Raw genomic sequence first — 16,094 nt, forward strand, 5'->3', positions numbered from 1 at the left:
CACCCCTGGGCTTTGCCTCCCCATCTCATCGACAGTGCTACTCTCACTTGGTTCTCAAAACTGGGCAGATGGGTTTGCCTGGTGGCAGGCTCAGTTTCTCCAGAAGACACCGTCTCTTGCTTTGTCCATCACCTCACGGAATGGTGCCTGAAGAGAAGCGCCACACTTCAGCTCAAACCCGCAGCCCTAGGCTCCTGGGTTTGTGGGGACAGGCACCGGAGACAGGCCGTGTCCCTGATGATGCTCTACGCCTATTCTTGGCCTGGGGCCTCGGCTGGTTCTCCGCACAGAGGGCAGACTGCACTTCTCTGCAGCTCAGCGCAGCTCGGCTCACATCGGTTCGGGAAACGGACCGAATCCCTCCAGTCCTCAAGCCGTAGCACCATCTCCCAGGCCCCCCTGCCCTTGCCACCTGCCTACCAGCCAACTACCAAATGTTCAGACATCCTTGGCCTCTTTCCTGTGTCAATACCCCCCTTCTCATGTGGGCCCTTGTGGCAGGAGACCTCACGTTCATATTGGTCTCTTAACCCATCTCCCGTCCCCTATTGTGAAGCCCCATCTACACTGCAGTCCTGCTCTCACTCCTGTTCAAAAGCCTTCATCTCACCTCCTACCCGCCTGGACCTCCGTGCTGACTCTACCCAGTTTCCAGGTAGTGCTGAAGACCTGCCCCAGTTTCCTTATCTACCTCCCTCCACATCTGTGCCCCTGTGTCTACACTGTCCCGTCTGCTATGAGTAGACTCAGCCCTGCTTCCACCCCTGCCATTCCTTCTTGTTAAATTCCTGCTCTTTATTCAAGGCCCACTCCAACTACCACCTCTTTCAGGATTTCTCTCTAAAACATTCCCCCAAGGCTTATTTTTCTTGTATACCCATCTGTACCGTTTGATGTTATTTGGTGCAGTGTGTATCTACTCAGAAAACAAAACAGTATGTTAGAAAAAGCATGAGAGGCCAATTGCCCGCCTTTCCTATTTTAATTTTTTTTTAAATGCTTGTTTCTTTTTTGAGAGAGAGAGAGAAAGACCGAGCACGAGCGGGGGAGGGGCAGAGGGAGGGAGACACAGAATTTGAAGCAGGCTCCAGGCTCTGCGCTGTCAGCACAGAGCCCAAAGCGGGACTCGAACCCACAGACCTGAGCCGAGATCACGCCCTGAGCCGGAGTCGGATGCTTAACCGACTAAGCCACCCAGGCACCCCATTGCCTTTCCTATTTTAAAGAGATATTGCAAAGTTAAAATGCAGGTCGCTGCCAAAGCATGACACAAACAAACTGTTATTATTACTAACTGATGATTTAATAAAGAGCCAAATTATAGTTAGTTAATGATGAGGAAACTACTACCATGGGGGTGGGGAGGGAATCCCCGAAACAGCAAACTTTTTGTTCATTTCTGCCATTAAGGCAACGTCCCACCACAGAAACCCAGAATTTCAGGGCCTTCCAGTTTCCACTAGGATCCATCTTGTTGTTTTGTTGTTGTTTGGTTTTTGTTTTTGTTTTTATCACTGGTTTCCATAAAGAAAAAGCAGAATCACCCTGAACTCCAAAGCCGCAGCGCCAAGCGTGGGGCAGCAGAGACAGAATTCATAACAGGAACCCAAGATTATTCTGCTATCGCTCACTGCTGAAATCAACAGGATTATAAAAGTCTGTTTTGAAGAGAAAGACACTCTGATCACCAAGGAGAAGAAGGGAGAGGGGAAGGAAGAGCTACGTCAGCACAACTCCGTGAAATTCCTTTATATGGAAGTATTTCATACATTGCTTTTCCATATAGTTCACCATAATGGTGTCCAAGAACCAAAGTTGTCACAACGTGACACGTAAAAATAATTGACGGCGATTCAAAGCAAATCCATAGATAAGGTTGTCAAATTAAAAAGAAAAACAAAAGGATCCCTGCTTGTGTCACAGTATCACACTTGGTTTTGTATAACCAGATCCGAACAGTTGTGAAAAGGGGACAAAGGTTATAATTTAGAAGTGAATTAAAATTACCAGTGAGGCACACAGAGCTTTTCTCTCTATCCACTCCCTCCATCAGATTCCCTACTGCCTGTTGGACTCCTGAGTCTTTCGTTACACTGATCAAGAAAACGGGAAGAAATGGGTAGATATCTGGAAAGAGCAATACACAATCTAGTAGACTGTTTACACCGAGAAGGAAGAAAACTATTATGTAGGGGGGAAAAAAAGAGCCAAGAAGGCAGAGTTAGAATGAGAGTAGAACCCAAGGAGCCAGAGAAAGAAGAAAGGGCTGGAGAGACTGGAGGGAGGAACCTTGAGTCTACAGGCTGGCCAACAAGTGTAGGTGCTGAATAGAAAGGCAGGGGGTGGAGAGAGGATCCTGAGAAGGTTTGCTGTGAGCTATGGATTTGACACTAATTGTTGTTCCAGAAACTCCAGGAGAGTTATGAGTTGTTTCGGTCATCCAGCTAGTGTGTGCCTGAGCGCAAGCATGCAGTGTGGACTGCACGCGTTACTGGTCTCTTACTGGTTACTAGTTACTAGTCTCTGGTTACTAGTCTCTTACTAAACACCACCGCCACATCTCCTGCCACCCTGGCCCACCGGACTATGAGCTTCCAGAAGCAAGGCCCGCTCACTTCCTCATCTTTCCATCCCCCGATGTGCCTGGCATCATGCCTTGCACAGAACAGGCCTCAAATGTTTCTGGAAAAAACCAGCCACTGGAGAGACTTTACTTCCAGCCTCCACCTTCTGACTCATCTCACCTTGTGTCCCTGGATCAGTCTGTCACTTTGATGATTCCCATTCTCCTATTTACAGAGATTCAGTCAAGAGCTCACGGCTGTCCACACTAGGGCTTTGCAACGTCAGCATTACAGAATCGACGGTGGGGTAATTCTTTGCTGAGGGAGGCTGCCCTTGCATTCCAGGATGTTTAGCAGCATCCCACTAGAGGCCAGTAGGCCCTCCCCTCCCCCAACTGTGACAACCAAAAATGTCTCTAGACACTGTCAAGTGTCCCTTGGGGGCAAAACCAACTCTGGTTGAGAACCACTTGTCTACACTAAGACCCCAAATTCCTGGGGCCAGAATGGAAGAGCCTTCATAATTTCATCTCATGCTACCTTTGAGTTGTCATCTCCAAATCTTGCCCCACCCCAGTGCTCAGCATCAGCCAGACTGTCCTTTGCATAAGGTCCCACACTGCTGCCTTTACATTTCTACTCTCCTTTAGCTATAAATGCTTGATTACTTTCAGAGACATACATGAGACCACATCCTCCAAGGTCTTCCCTGGTCAGGGTTAAGGTGCGCTCTGAGTTATGTTCCTCTGCTTTGAATCCCATAGCTTTTCCTGTTGCCACCTTTCTGTCGTTCTTACTACGAACAGGATGAGTGTGCATATGTGTATGTTTATGTTTGGTATGTCTGATAGAAATATACGCAGGATGGGAAAGATCATGCACTTTCTACATCCTTCTCAATGTATGGCAGAGTTGTAAGCAAGAACTTAAAAAGGAGCCTTCACACATTGGGTGGACTAGAAAGCTGCCTGGTATAGATTCTTTCAATCAGCAGCTATTCCAACTCTCTTATTAGAAATTTCCTGAAGTTGGGGCACCTGGGTGACTCGGTCAGTTGAGTGTCCAACACTTGATTTTGGGTCAGGTCACGATCTCATAGTTAGTGAGATCGAGCCCCACATCGGGCTGAGCACTGATAGTGCGGGGCCTGCTTGGGATTCTCTCTCTCCCTCTCTCTCTCTCTGCCCCACTTCCCTCTCAAAATAAATAAATAAACTTAAAAAAAAAAAGTCCTGAAGTTAACGGATATTTAGGCCAATTATTCCAAATGATTTTCAGATTCTATAATTATAAATAAAATCAATAACACCAAATCAAACAGAGAGAGATGTAATGAGAGGATAGTGATTTTTCTTAGACCAGGGGACAGCAAACTATGACCTGTGGGCCAAATTCACCTGGCTGCCTGTTTTTGTAAATAAAGTTTTACTGGTACAGGACCGTGCTCATTTGGTTACTTATGTCTATGACTGCTCTGTCACAACAAAGGCAGAGATGAGTAGTTTCAAGAGACCTACAGCTGGCAAAGCCTGACCTACTTACCATCTTTTTCACAGTAAAAGTTCACTGACCCCTGTCTTAGACTAACAGGAAAACAATATCCAAGCCTCCATAAAAAGCTATGGACCCAGAGGCAAATATGTTCTGTTGGTGAAGTCAGAGAACAGGTGGAGCTCCTAGAAGTTTTTAGTCATTGGTGGTGGAGTTGGCGGTGGGTGGCAGGGGGCAGGGGGCGGGTGGTGTATGCTGGGTTTGGAGCCTCTGGCACTTTGGTGTCCTCCTGGAGTGGGGCTGCTCCCCTGAGACAGGTGGGAGCAGGAAGGTATCCTTTGCCATGGTTGTTACACATGCTCATATGTGTATATGTTGTCACACGTATTACATAAAGGAATGTAATATATGAAGAGTTCATGGAAGTCAGATTAAGATGATGCACTAGCTCACTGGGGGGCCACCTTAGTCTCCAGCTCTGTTACCTCGTCTGCCAAATGAAGCGCCTGGACAAGACGGCCACGGCGGCCCATGGTTCTCTGGCTGCTCCCTCCCTCCGGGTCGGGTGAAAAGTAGCACCTCCTACTCTCCTGTCCAACACTGCTCTGCTCTCTCTCTCTCACCAGTACCTTCCATCCTCTCATCCCAATTTCTTCTCCCCCCCAAACAGCTTTCCCACAGGAGGACGTGGCCACTGCCTCAAATTTAAAGCAAAATCGGGTGTGGCCAGCTGAGCGCCCTAAAGAACTCTCCTGTCTCCTTCCTGCTTTACGATGCCAAACCCACCAGGTGCGGGCTGCGCAGGGAACACCCACCTCCTTGTCACCGCTGGCCCTGTGCAAATCCCCTTTCAGATCCCAGCACCTACTGCAATCGCTCCTGGGAAGGTCACCGAGGCCTCCTAGACAGACTCAGCAACATTATGGGTTCTCTCCTCCCCCGAAAGGTGGGCAACGCTTCCTAAAAGCTCTGCAGGCTTTCAAGACTTGGCCTCATCCTGGCACGTCCCCATGCTGACCGCTCTCCTTTGTCCCAGGCTGCTTCCTTTTAGCCTGTATGAATTTGCTCCCTTTCTCAAACGACTTTATCAGCCAAGGATGAGGTCATCAGAACAGCTTTACTGGATGGAAGAGGAACAGCAGTGAAAGCAATAGTGTTTCAAGGATGGGAGATCCGGGACACGATCTGGATGTCGTTGATGGGAAAAGGATGGGACACAGCACCTTCCTTGTCCCATCACACCACCTGCAATTCATCAACAGATCAGTCCTGTCCTCCAGTCCCGCAAAGTACCCGACTTCGGCTTTGGGGATTGGGAATTCTGTTGAGCGGAGGACTGGAGTTCACGGCATTCGCAATTCTGACCCGATCTGCTTGGCAGAACATCAGCTAGCCCTCTGGGATATGCTTCAAGAAGTTCCATGAAAGGGGTTGGGGGGGGTGGGGGGGGGAGAAAAGGAAAACAGTGATAAACGACCTTACAGCACAAACTCGGGTCTCTCCGGCCTCTCGGCGAGCTTCAGGGCCTCATGCATGCCTGCGGCCGAGAGCTTGCGGTTGATATTCCGGTACTGGCACTGGAGCAGGCTGCGGTAGGTGGTCCTCAGGTCCCGGTTGAAGAAGGCATATATAAAAGGGTTAATGAGGGAGTTTGCATAGCCCAGCCACAGAAATGTCCTCTCCACCCACAGCGGGATGCAGCTGCAGGCCGTGCCGCAGATGAAGGGTCTGGCCGTCGAGAGGAGGAAAAAGGGCAGCCAGCACACGGTGAAAGCCCCGACGATGATCCCCAAGGTGGTGGCCGCTTTCTGCTCCCTCTTAAAGATGGAGATGTTTTTCCTCTCGTGTTTGAGGAGTCTCGAAAGGTTGGCACACTCCTCCACCTCCTTCTGGAGCTTCACCATGCCGTTCAGGGAGATGATGCTGTCGGGCTCCTCGGGGCGAGGGAAGCCGGGGAACTTGTGCTTGGCGGCGCTCTTGCGGGCGGCCTTGTAAATCCGGTAGTACATGAACAGCATGACCGACATGGGGATATAAAATGCCACTGCCGTGGAGTAGATGGTGTAGCCGAAGTCCTGGCTGATCAAGCACACCTTGTCATCGTTGACGTTCTTAGCCCATCCGAAGAGCGGCGGTAACGTGATGGAGGCAGAAAGAAGCCAGACGGAGAGAATCATTTTGGCCATGCACTTCCCATTCTGCCTCACCGGGTACGTGAGCGGCCTCGTGATCCCAAGGTACCTAGGTGAGAAATGGAAAGCGGACATGTGACCCTGGGATCCCACCTGAGCAGCGAGAAGCACGACCGGCCAGGTGTTAGGCTTTACACCCGGCAGTCCATTCCTCGGGACAGCCCTTCGAGGCAGGCACCATCATTCCCATTTTACAGAGAGGCAAACTAAGGCCCCGAGATGTTACCTACTTCTTTCCAGGTCACAATTAGCCCGAGGTACTGCCAGGGGTCAGCGTGGGAGCCCTCCATGATGCCAGGCCATGCTCTCCTTATCCTTTGCAGCCTACTCCACACGGCCAATGAACTAAAGATTAAACATCTGCCCTCCCCCCGCCCCACTGCCACCAAAATCAGCTGGGAACAAAATGTCAGGTCTGACGTGGGATGTTGTGACACATCCTCACAAATTAACCAAGGTCTACCACACTCTGATAGTATACACCCACTGATCTCCTGGGTTGTCTTAATTCACACAGGCTTTTAATTCATTTTAAGTTCCCCTTTGCACTGTAGCAAAAGCATTTCCTAAGGATCACAGAGATTTGTGAGATATTAAGGAAATCCTAGGGTTTTGGAATGCAAAGCAGCAACTGATCATTTTTTATGCCCAGAAAATTCTCACACAAGAGTAATTTCAGAAGAACAATCTATAAAATAAAAACAGCCTACCTCGTCTCTCCTCTCCTGAGAAGGATCACAAAAAAGGGGCACAATTCTGAAAAATAGGAGGTAAAGCCAACGTTTTTTCTGTGCTTAGTTCTAGATAGAGAATAAATATTTCTCCGTCTCCGTTATCAAGGATTTCCAATGCAAAAGAGACTCAGCAAACAGAAAACACACACGGCAAGATGTTTTACCAAATGTTTAATGGTTTTCAGCTTTCCAAATTCGTTTTCTTCTCTGTATTTAATGGCCTTAGCTTCTATTTGGAGGAGGATGCAAAGAGCCCGTAAGAAGCCAAGACAGGTAAAAGCTGATCATTTTGTTGGTTTTTTATTTCATGGATGTATATTAAAGATGCACTCTTCACACATGAAAAGGAAGGGTACAGAGTCCCCCAACTTACCAACAGGTTATTTTCTGAAAGTCTCTCAGTTGGTAGGTTGAAATTTTAAAAATAATTGTTTTGTGCTAGACATAGCCTCACGTGTTTTGCTTACATTACCCCACAAAAGTCGAAATCATGCTTTCCCAATGAAAATTAGCATCACTGCAGCACTTATGACAAGTTAAAACGGAAACATCAGTAAAGAGGAATTGGCCATATTTGCTTATTCGTCGAGAGTATTTATTCACTCCTTCCACAAATATCAATCGAGCTCTTTCCATATGCCAGGTGCTGTCTTCAAAGTTGGGGATACGGCAGTGAATAAAAGAGACAAAAATCTTGAATGCACTTGGGGAAATCATGTTGGGTTGAACAGGAGGACTGAGCTTCGTGGTAATATTGAAGGGACCTCCTGATTCTTTCCAAGGATTCGGGTGTTACTGGCATGGCTTCTTCATTTCACAACCTCTAGGTCCCTTTCCCTGATAAAGCTAACCCACAAGCAGTATCCCTAGGCTTATCAGGCAATGTTAGGACCAAGCTTTGGCTCTCAAACAGAATGAAGGACGAGAAAGATGGAGGTTTTCCTGAGAATGCAAGAATTAGAGCTGCAAAGGAGGGAAAGAGAAAATGAGGCAGGAAGTAGGCAGCAAGGGAGGAAGAGGGGAAAGAGAGAGCAAGGAAGGGAAATGTGGAGTAGACTTTGCCATTTTGGAATTATCTGAAATTATCGGAGTTTTAAGCTGTGGGGAAAAACTTTAAGATGATAAAAAATAAAAATAAAAAAAGGTAGATGAGGAAACCCCTGAAGAAAGGTGTTGGAACCAATTTCTCTGGTTCAGGTTTTTCCTGCTGCAACTGCTTTGCAGACCTCTGTTTTCATATCTCGTATTTGCTCTCTAACAACTCCTGTGGATGTAGCCTTTTGGCTTCTTCCTTGTTTCCCCACTGCCCCGGCAAGCCTTTGCCAGGACTTGGATTTTGATTTGATTATCTTCTCTCTTTGCCTGTAGCCACAGGCAGAAGCTGCTTGTTTCCAAGCCTGGATCTAGCCGACCCAGGCAGGAGGTGCAACAGGAGACCAGTTCCTACAGTTCCCCAGGTGGCCACCAGATGGCACTGTCAGACCATCTTACACCTACTTATGGGGGGGGAGGGGAGGGGGTTGGGATGTGGGTAGTTAGGGCAGGTAGGTGACTACCAGAAGGAGGAAGCAGGATCACTCTCAACAAGAAAAGTTATATTTTATTTGTGGGGTCATATAAAATATTAGCAAGCCTGGAATTCACAGCCTCGTAGACTCCTATTCTTGAAGAAGTTGGTTCAGTTTTCCCTTCCATTCTTCCCATAGTCCTTACTTAAACAGGGAATTCTATCTTCAGGCTTAATTAAATCCACCCTTTCTTCTGCTCACATAAATAATATGGAATTCACAAAGATTATACCTGAGAGATTGAGTACCAAGGACATCTCACAATATTAAATAATCTCATAAGCACAGCATGCTTATTCATTCTAATACACTTAGTTTGACTTATACTGCATTTCCATGATGGGGGTCAGCCCACATTTGGTCCTTCCTGGAGGTACAAATTATATTGCATAAATTCCTATTTTAGACTCCATTCTCAAGTCATGTCCTACACTAAGGCTATTATATTTACTTTTTGAGTCTCCTGGGTACCACCTGGTGAGACTTTTGAAGGCTAAAATCCACCAAAAGATGATTTAAAAATATGTATGAGTGCTCATTAAAGTGTCTGGAAACAAAATAAATAAACAAAAGTCAGTAGTTTTTTTAAAATCAATTAATAATTAGAAATATTATGAGAGGAAATAACTCTATTCAAGACAACAGTCAACTAAAATATCTAGTTAAATGTTTTAAATGCCAGAGCCTATATGAAGAACACATAAAATGCTACTGAAAGACCTAACTAAAACTAAAATTCAGTATTATAAAACTAAAAACTAAAACTCAGTATTATAAAAGTGCCAATATTCCCTCAATTCTACAACTATATATAATTTTACAAAAATATGTATACAAAGAGTATACACACACACACACACAAATACGATTATACATTAATATTGGACCACCCTACTTGAAATTTCCAGCAGGGCTTTTCTTAATTTGACCAAATGATTTTTAAGTTCATCAAGTAAACATGGAAAAAACAAAATCTGAAAAAGAAGAAAACTGAAGGGATACTTATTCCATAAAAAAAAAAAAAAAAAAAAAAAAAAAAAAGAGTATAAAGCCGGGGCACCTGGGTGGCTCAGTCTGCCTTTGGCTCAGGTCATGATCTCAGGGTTTGTGGGTTAGAGCCCTACAATGGGCTCACTGCTGTCAGCACAGAGCCCACTTTGCATCCTCTGTCCTTCTCTCACTCTGCCCCTCCACCGTTCATGCTCTCTCTCAAAAATAAATAAAATAAGAAAGAAAATAGTGTAAAGCCACAGAAACAAAACACAGTAATAGTTATTCAGAAATAGGTCAACTGAATAGAAAAGAGCCGAGAAATAGATTCAAATATATAAGGGAATAATGTAAGAAAATGAGTCACTTTAAATCAGCAGTAAATTGGGTATGTATTCTTGAAGTCTGACAACTGACTAGCAATTGGGGGTAAGTAAAAATAAAACTGGCTTATCTTTCTCCTTACTCAAAAATAAATCCCAGATGGATCAAAGATTATCATGTAAAAAAATTAAACTCTAAGGCTACTATGAGGAAATATGGGTATTTCTGCAATCCTGGAAGGAAAATCATCATTCCTAACTATGATACCAAAGCTTAAAACTACTAAGTGACACAGTAATAAATTTTGGACAAAAATTTTATATACAGAATAAGAACAAATAAGTGACATTTAGTTTAAATTAAAAATCACTGTGTGCGGAGTTAAAAGTCAAACGACAAACTTGGAGTCCAAGTAAGAAAACCTCAATATTCACAGATCTCTTACAGGTCAATGAGAAACAGGTAAAACTATCCCAATAAAAATACTGAAGGGGTTTAAACAAAGAAGAAATAGGGATATCCAACAAGCACTTGGAAATATGTACCATTTCATTCAGAATCAAAGAGATGCACATTTTGAAACAATGACAGAATTTTTGGCCATTTGTCAATTTTTAAGAAAGACAAGATCCAATATTGAGAAAGTGTGAAAAAAAACCACGCACTCTATCATTTTTCTAGGAGGAGTTGCGACTGAGATAACCATTCTGGAGGGCTGTCTGGGAATTGACATACATCGGCATTTACCTCTCGGCTCAGCAATCAGGCTTCCAGGAATTTAAGAATATAACTGTATAAGTGCAAAGTGATAAATGTGCAAGAATGTGAACTAAACACATAACAGAGAGGGAGAAGCTGCAGTATAAATGTCTATCAATAGGAGGTTAAATTAGGGAGTATATGCATGTATATATAGATACATGGATATATATGGATACATATATATGGATAGATATGGATAGATATGGATATATAATATAACCACTAAAAATTATCAGGTACTATTGACTGACATGAAAGCACACAAAAGTGGATAGAAAACAATGTCTAGCCCTAAAAGACAAGTAACAAGTATTAATTTTTTTTATGTAAAACTAGGTGTGTGTATGAGCGAGTATGTGTCAGTATGTGTGTGTATACTGAGATGCCTAGAAGAAAATCTACCAACTATAAATGGCAGTTTTATCTGAGTTATAGAAATTTGAGTAGTTTTAAATTTTTTCTTTTTCCTTTTTTTTGGAAAGAGAGAGAGCGTGTGCACATGTGAGCAGGAGAGGGGCAGGGAGGGGGAGAGAGAGAGGAAGAGAATCTCAAGCAGGCTCCACACCCAGCACAGAGACCAAAGCAGGGTTCGATCCCACCACTGTGAGATCATGACCTGAGCAGAAATCAAGAGCAGCTGAGCCACCCAGGCGCCCCTCTTTGTACTTTTCTATGCTAAATGTTTGTTAACTGTATGTAAAAGGAAGGAAGGAAGGAAGGAAGGAAGGAAGGAAAGAAAGAAAAGAAGGAAAGAAAGAAAGAAAGAAAGAAAGAAAGAAAGAAAGAAAGGAAAGAAAGAAAGAAAAGAAAAGAAAAGAAAAGAAAAGAAAGAAAGAAAGAAAGAAAGAAAGAAAGAAAGAAAGAAAGAAAGAAAGAAAAAAACCATTTTGATTCTGAGAATACAATAAAACATTAAGGAGGATTCTGTGATTCCTAAGTCACCTAAGTGATTTTGACAATACAGATGACCTGGTTCATAAAATCTTTAAAAAGCTGATAATTAAATCTTAGATTGTGTTATTTGATTAACTTTCCACAAGTGTTTTATTACATTCATAAATTCACACAAAGGAAACAGAACTCACCAGCATTCGAAATCCCATAATTAGTATATAAAGTAATACTGGCATTCAAGGAAGTGTTTGTCCAAATTATACATGCATTCTCCCAAATCTTGTATAGTATAAGTCTTACTTTTGGGATGGGGGGGGGGGGGGGTGAATGAGGCAATCTAGATTGATTCTGAATATTCCCTAATATGCATAGTTAATATTTGTCATACTACCTTTTATGAACATTTATGCTCACTGTTAATTAGAAAGCAGGGTGCTTATAAAGCCTTCAGAATTTAACTTTAAAATGCATACAAATGTGAAAATACATTAAATCTCAGAGACAAAGTCACCAAAGTATTATATAATTGAGAAATGCATGCAACTCACAATAGGGGCTCTACTAAAGAAGGGGTTTGTAGAAAAAGAGGGTTAGGGAGTTCTAATCTAGGGAGGGGGATTAGAAAGCAAATTAACTCTGCTGCCTGTCTTCCATTCTAACTGTATAGAAATTATAGATAATGGTTCTTCAATTAAACGGCTTCTCCTGAGTTTTGCTGCTATAGAATAATAATTTAGGGGGTAAAAAAAACAGGATAGAATTACACGTCAGGGAATGTTAGGCTTAAAAAAGTTTTGCACATTGAGGACACCATTTGCATGAGAACTCTCCTCCTTACAGGTGAAATCCATAGCCTGTCTCAGTGGTTCCCAAAGTTGTCAGGATATCAGAATCACTGAGAAGTTTTTGAAACATACAGATTCCCAGATCGCCATCCATAAACTCTTTGTTTTTAATTTGTTAAAAGTTTATTTATTTTTGAGGAGGGGGAGGGGCAGGGAGATAGAGGAAACCACAGAATCTGAAACAGGCTCCAGACTCTGAGCTGTCAGCACAGAGCCTGACCTGGGGCTCAGACTCTGAAAGGGGAGATCATGACCTGAGCGGAAGTCAAACACTTAACCGACTGAGCCACCCAGGTGCCCAACACAGATTCTCTTTCAAGAAGGTCTGGAGGCCCAAGGCTTTTTTGTGTTCAGGGCTGTTCTGTTCTTTATCCCCCCTACTGCTCTCAGAGTAGCCTACCCTTGTTCAAGTACAGACTTCACTCTTGTATGAAGGACTTTACTTTCGCTTTACATATTTCACCTTAATGGTTTGCTTCCAGTTTGGCCCAGCAAGACATCATGGATCACATCTCCATTATCCCAGCTGTTACTTCTGTCTCCCAGTTGTGTGCTACATGCAAGTGAGATAAGCATGGTTTTTATGTCTTAATGAACTTGTAGATTTTTTCAAATGCACAGTATATAGCAGGGTTTTGTAAACCTTTCTGACAAGAAGAAATAAGAACAAATATTTCTTATAAGAAATATATTTTCCACAGTCACTCAGTACACAGAGACTTACGTATACAAATAAGAAATTGAGGCATACATATGTATACATACGTAGGTATGCAGACATAGACCTGCATATGTTTGTATATGAAATTTGAAACAAAAATTTCACAATAGCAACTTACCATTATAATTTGCAATTCACCCTCTTCCATGCTATTCTACTTCAGATTTTTCCAATGTTGGTCTTAATGCACTCAACTGATTTCATGACCCAATAATAGATAATGACCCAAAGTTTAGTAATTACTGGCCTTCGATAGACATACGGAAAGGCGTTAAATATCACAAGTCATCAGGGGAAATGGAAATTAAAACTCACTGAGATACCACCAGCACCCATCAGAATGGTGACAATTAAAAATGATGATGACAATGACGGTAAAAATTGCAGCGCTAAGAGTTTTGTGAAGACAGGAAGCAACTGTCATTCTCCTACATTGCTGGTGGGCATGTAAATTGATGCAGTAACTTTGGGAAGCTAATTTTTTAACATGTATTAAAGCTGATTTTAATCACACATAAATATATATATATATATATATATATTCACGCTATATACACATATATATGTATATATAGGTTATACATAAAGCTTATATATATATATGTGTGTGTGATATATATAATCTCCAGCAATTCTTCTAAGTATACTATGAACATTCATCAAAACACCAAAATACCTGCATTAGAATGTTCATAGCAGCATTAATGATAAGAGCCCCAAATGAAACCAACCCATTCCACAGGAATAAAATAAGTACAATTCTACAATAGTACAATGGGTATGTAAATTGTGGTATATTTATTCAATAAATTCTATAAAGCAACAAGAGTGAACCAACCAACTACTGCTTAATGCACCAACATGAATGATTCTCACAAACATAATATTGAGCTAAAACAGCGAGAAAAAAAAAAAAAAAAGAACACACATTTCAAAAAAAAGGCAAAACTCACCTATAGTACTAGACACGAGAATAGTGGTTACCTTGAGGGGACGGCGGATGTTAATGAGTAAAAGGGAGCCTAAGGAAAATTTAGAGTTCTGGAAGTGTTCTACTTCTTTATCTGGGTGTGTTACATAAATACATCCACTCTGTAGAAATTAAGTGAGCTGTGTATCATGATTCTGCAGTGTTGGGAATATAAATAAATGAGGTTAACATTAAAAATTAAAAGTAAAATTTTAAGATCACATCAAACTTACCATTTGCCATTGACCTACATGTTGACCTGTTTTCTAAACTGCTGTTATAATGGGGTTCCACTACACTTTTAAACCATTTTCATCAGTGTTTCCAGGCTGTAATTACAGTCAGGACCAGTAAACATTCTAGATTCTGGATTCCCCATTGTGGCCTCAGTATTGAGGAAGAAAACTGGGCGGAGGGGCCGGGGCGAGGAAAAAATACCAAAAACACCAATAAAATTTGGAAACGGAATAACAAAAGCTTTCTCTTTGAAAAAGTAAATTATAAGAAATGATAGTTCCCTGTAGAGAGAAAATTAGGCTTAATTAAAATAAAGCAAATCACTTAAAGCTAAAAGTACTTTTTAAAAATTCATCTATTGTATTGGTTTGCTGTCGTTACATAATTAATTACCACAAGTGAGTGGCTTAAAATAACACCAAATCAGCAGGTGTTCTCATAATTCTGTAGGTCAAAAGACTGGACACAGCTCCACTGGGTTCTCTACTCAGGGTCTCATGAGGCTGAACTCAAGGTGTCGGCTGGGGCTGAGGTGTCACGTGAAGAGAACTCTTGCAAGCGTTCATGGTTGGCAGAATTCACTTCCTGGATGCTGCAGAACGCATAAAGGTTGCATCTTCAAGGCCAGCAGGAGAGCACCTGCTACATGTCTCAGTCTCTCTGATCTTTAAATCCTCTTTGCAAAGGGCTCACCTGATTAGGTCAGACCCGCTGATATTGAAGGGGAAGGAATTATACAGGGCATACACACAAGGAAAAGAGAATCTCGGGGCCATCTTACAATTCTGCCCCCCACCGATACTCAGTGATAACAGAAGCTAAGGATACAGAAAAATTTCCACCCAGTGAGCTCAACAGAGATCTATTTACTCCTTACTCAAGCTGACACAAACCTTCCACTGAGACTAATCTTGTCTGTACTCTATTGTAAGGCAATTGTTTTCTGCTGAATTTTCCATCATTCAATGCAAAAACAAACAAACAAACAAAAAAAACACCCCCATCATAAGTTTTCTCTTACCATCAACTCAATTTTTAGCTACCTAATATGTAACACTCTTTGTCTATCAAAAACTACCTAACAATTTTTTTATAATTACATAAAGTCATGAAAATAAATAACGCAAGAGATTAATAGTGACCCCTGAATTATGCTTGGTGTTTAATCACTTCAGTTGTGTCTGAACTTACACTAAAGTCTGAATTTTCCCACTGAAGAATCTTATTCCTCAGAAAAAGAGAGAAATGGAAAGGTAAAGAGTGAGCCAAAATGTTACCAACAACAATAAAACAAAGGAATGGCAAAAAACTTTAGTTAAAACTTCAAAAGAGTACAGGCAGGGAAAAAATATGTATTTTGTTTTATGATAGTACTTAGTGGCTTCTAAGTGCACACCACCCCACAGAAACAGTATTGAAGAAAAAGGGTAAGTGAATAAAATCCTTAAATGTCTGACCAGGATTTATTTGAAGTAAATTGAGGTGATGAGGAGCCACTATAAGGTAAAGCCATGAAAAATCATCAACAAGGGGAGCCCCGACATATCGTTTTAGCAAAGGTGAGAAGGGGCACCAAAATTTGTTATCTTTCAAGGCACTGAGGTTGAAATGGGAAATACGCCAAGGTCCATAAGGTGGGTAAATCCTTAGCATGCATAGTGGAATGTGCTCTGATCGGGACCTTTAATGAGGATTCAGAATAAAGAACAGTCCTCCACTGAGGCCTTTCCACTCAGCTGCAGTGAAGTCCAGTCCCTCCCCCTCCCCCAACCCTACACCCTCAGGCTACAGAAAAGTAGATA

General features: G+C 42.4%; 1 protein-coding gene across 5 annotated transcripts in view; it reads right to left on the reverse strand.

The window, feature by feature from the left end:
* Window positions 1–16,094, reverse strand: part of HTR7 (5-hydroxytryptamine receptor 7) — a 98,113-nt gene that overhangs the window by 15,527 nt on the left and 66,492 nt on the right. For 4 of the 5 annotated variants that reach the window (XR_009252435.1, XR_009252434.1, XR_009252433.1 and 1 more), the window contains exon 2: window positions 5,538–6,296. Coding sequence is in view for 2 of the 5 variants with exons in the window: in XM_058697134.1 (XP_058553117.1) it covers window positions 5,538–6,296 (759 nt within the window). In the remaining 3 variants the exon portion in view is untranslated. Of the gene's footprint in view, window positions 1–5,532; window positions 6,297–16,094 lie in introns of all 5 variants that reach the window. The other variant, XM_058697135.1, reaches the window with a different exon arrangement.

This window comes from Neofelis nebulosa, chromosome 13 (assembly GCF_028018385.1).
Source record: "Neofelis nebulosa isolate mNeoNeb1 chromosome 13, mNeoNeb1.pri, whole genome shotgun sequence".
Lineage (NCBI taxonomy): Eukaryota > Metazoa > Chordata > Mammalia > Carnivora > Felidae > Neofelis > Neofelis nebulosa.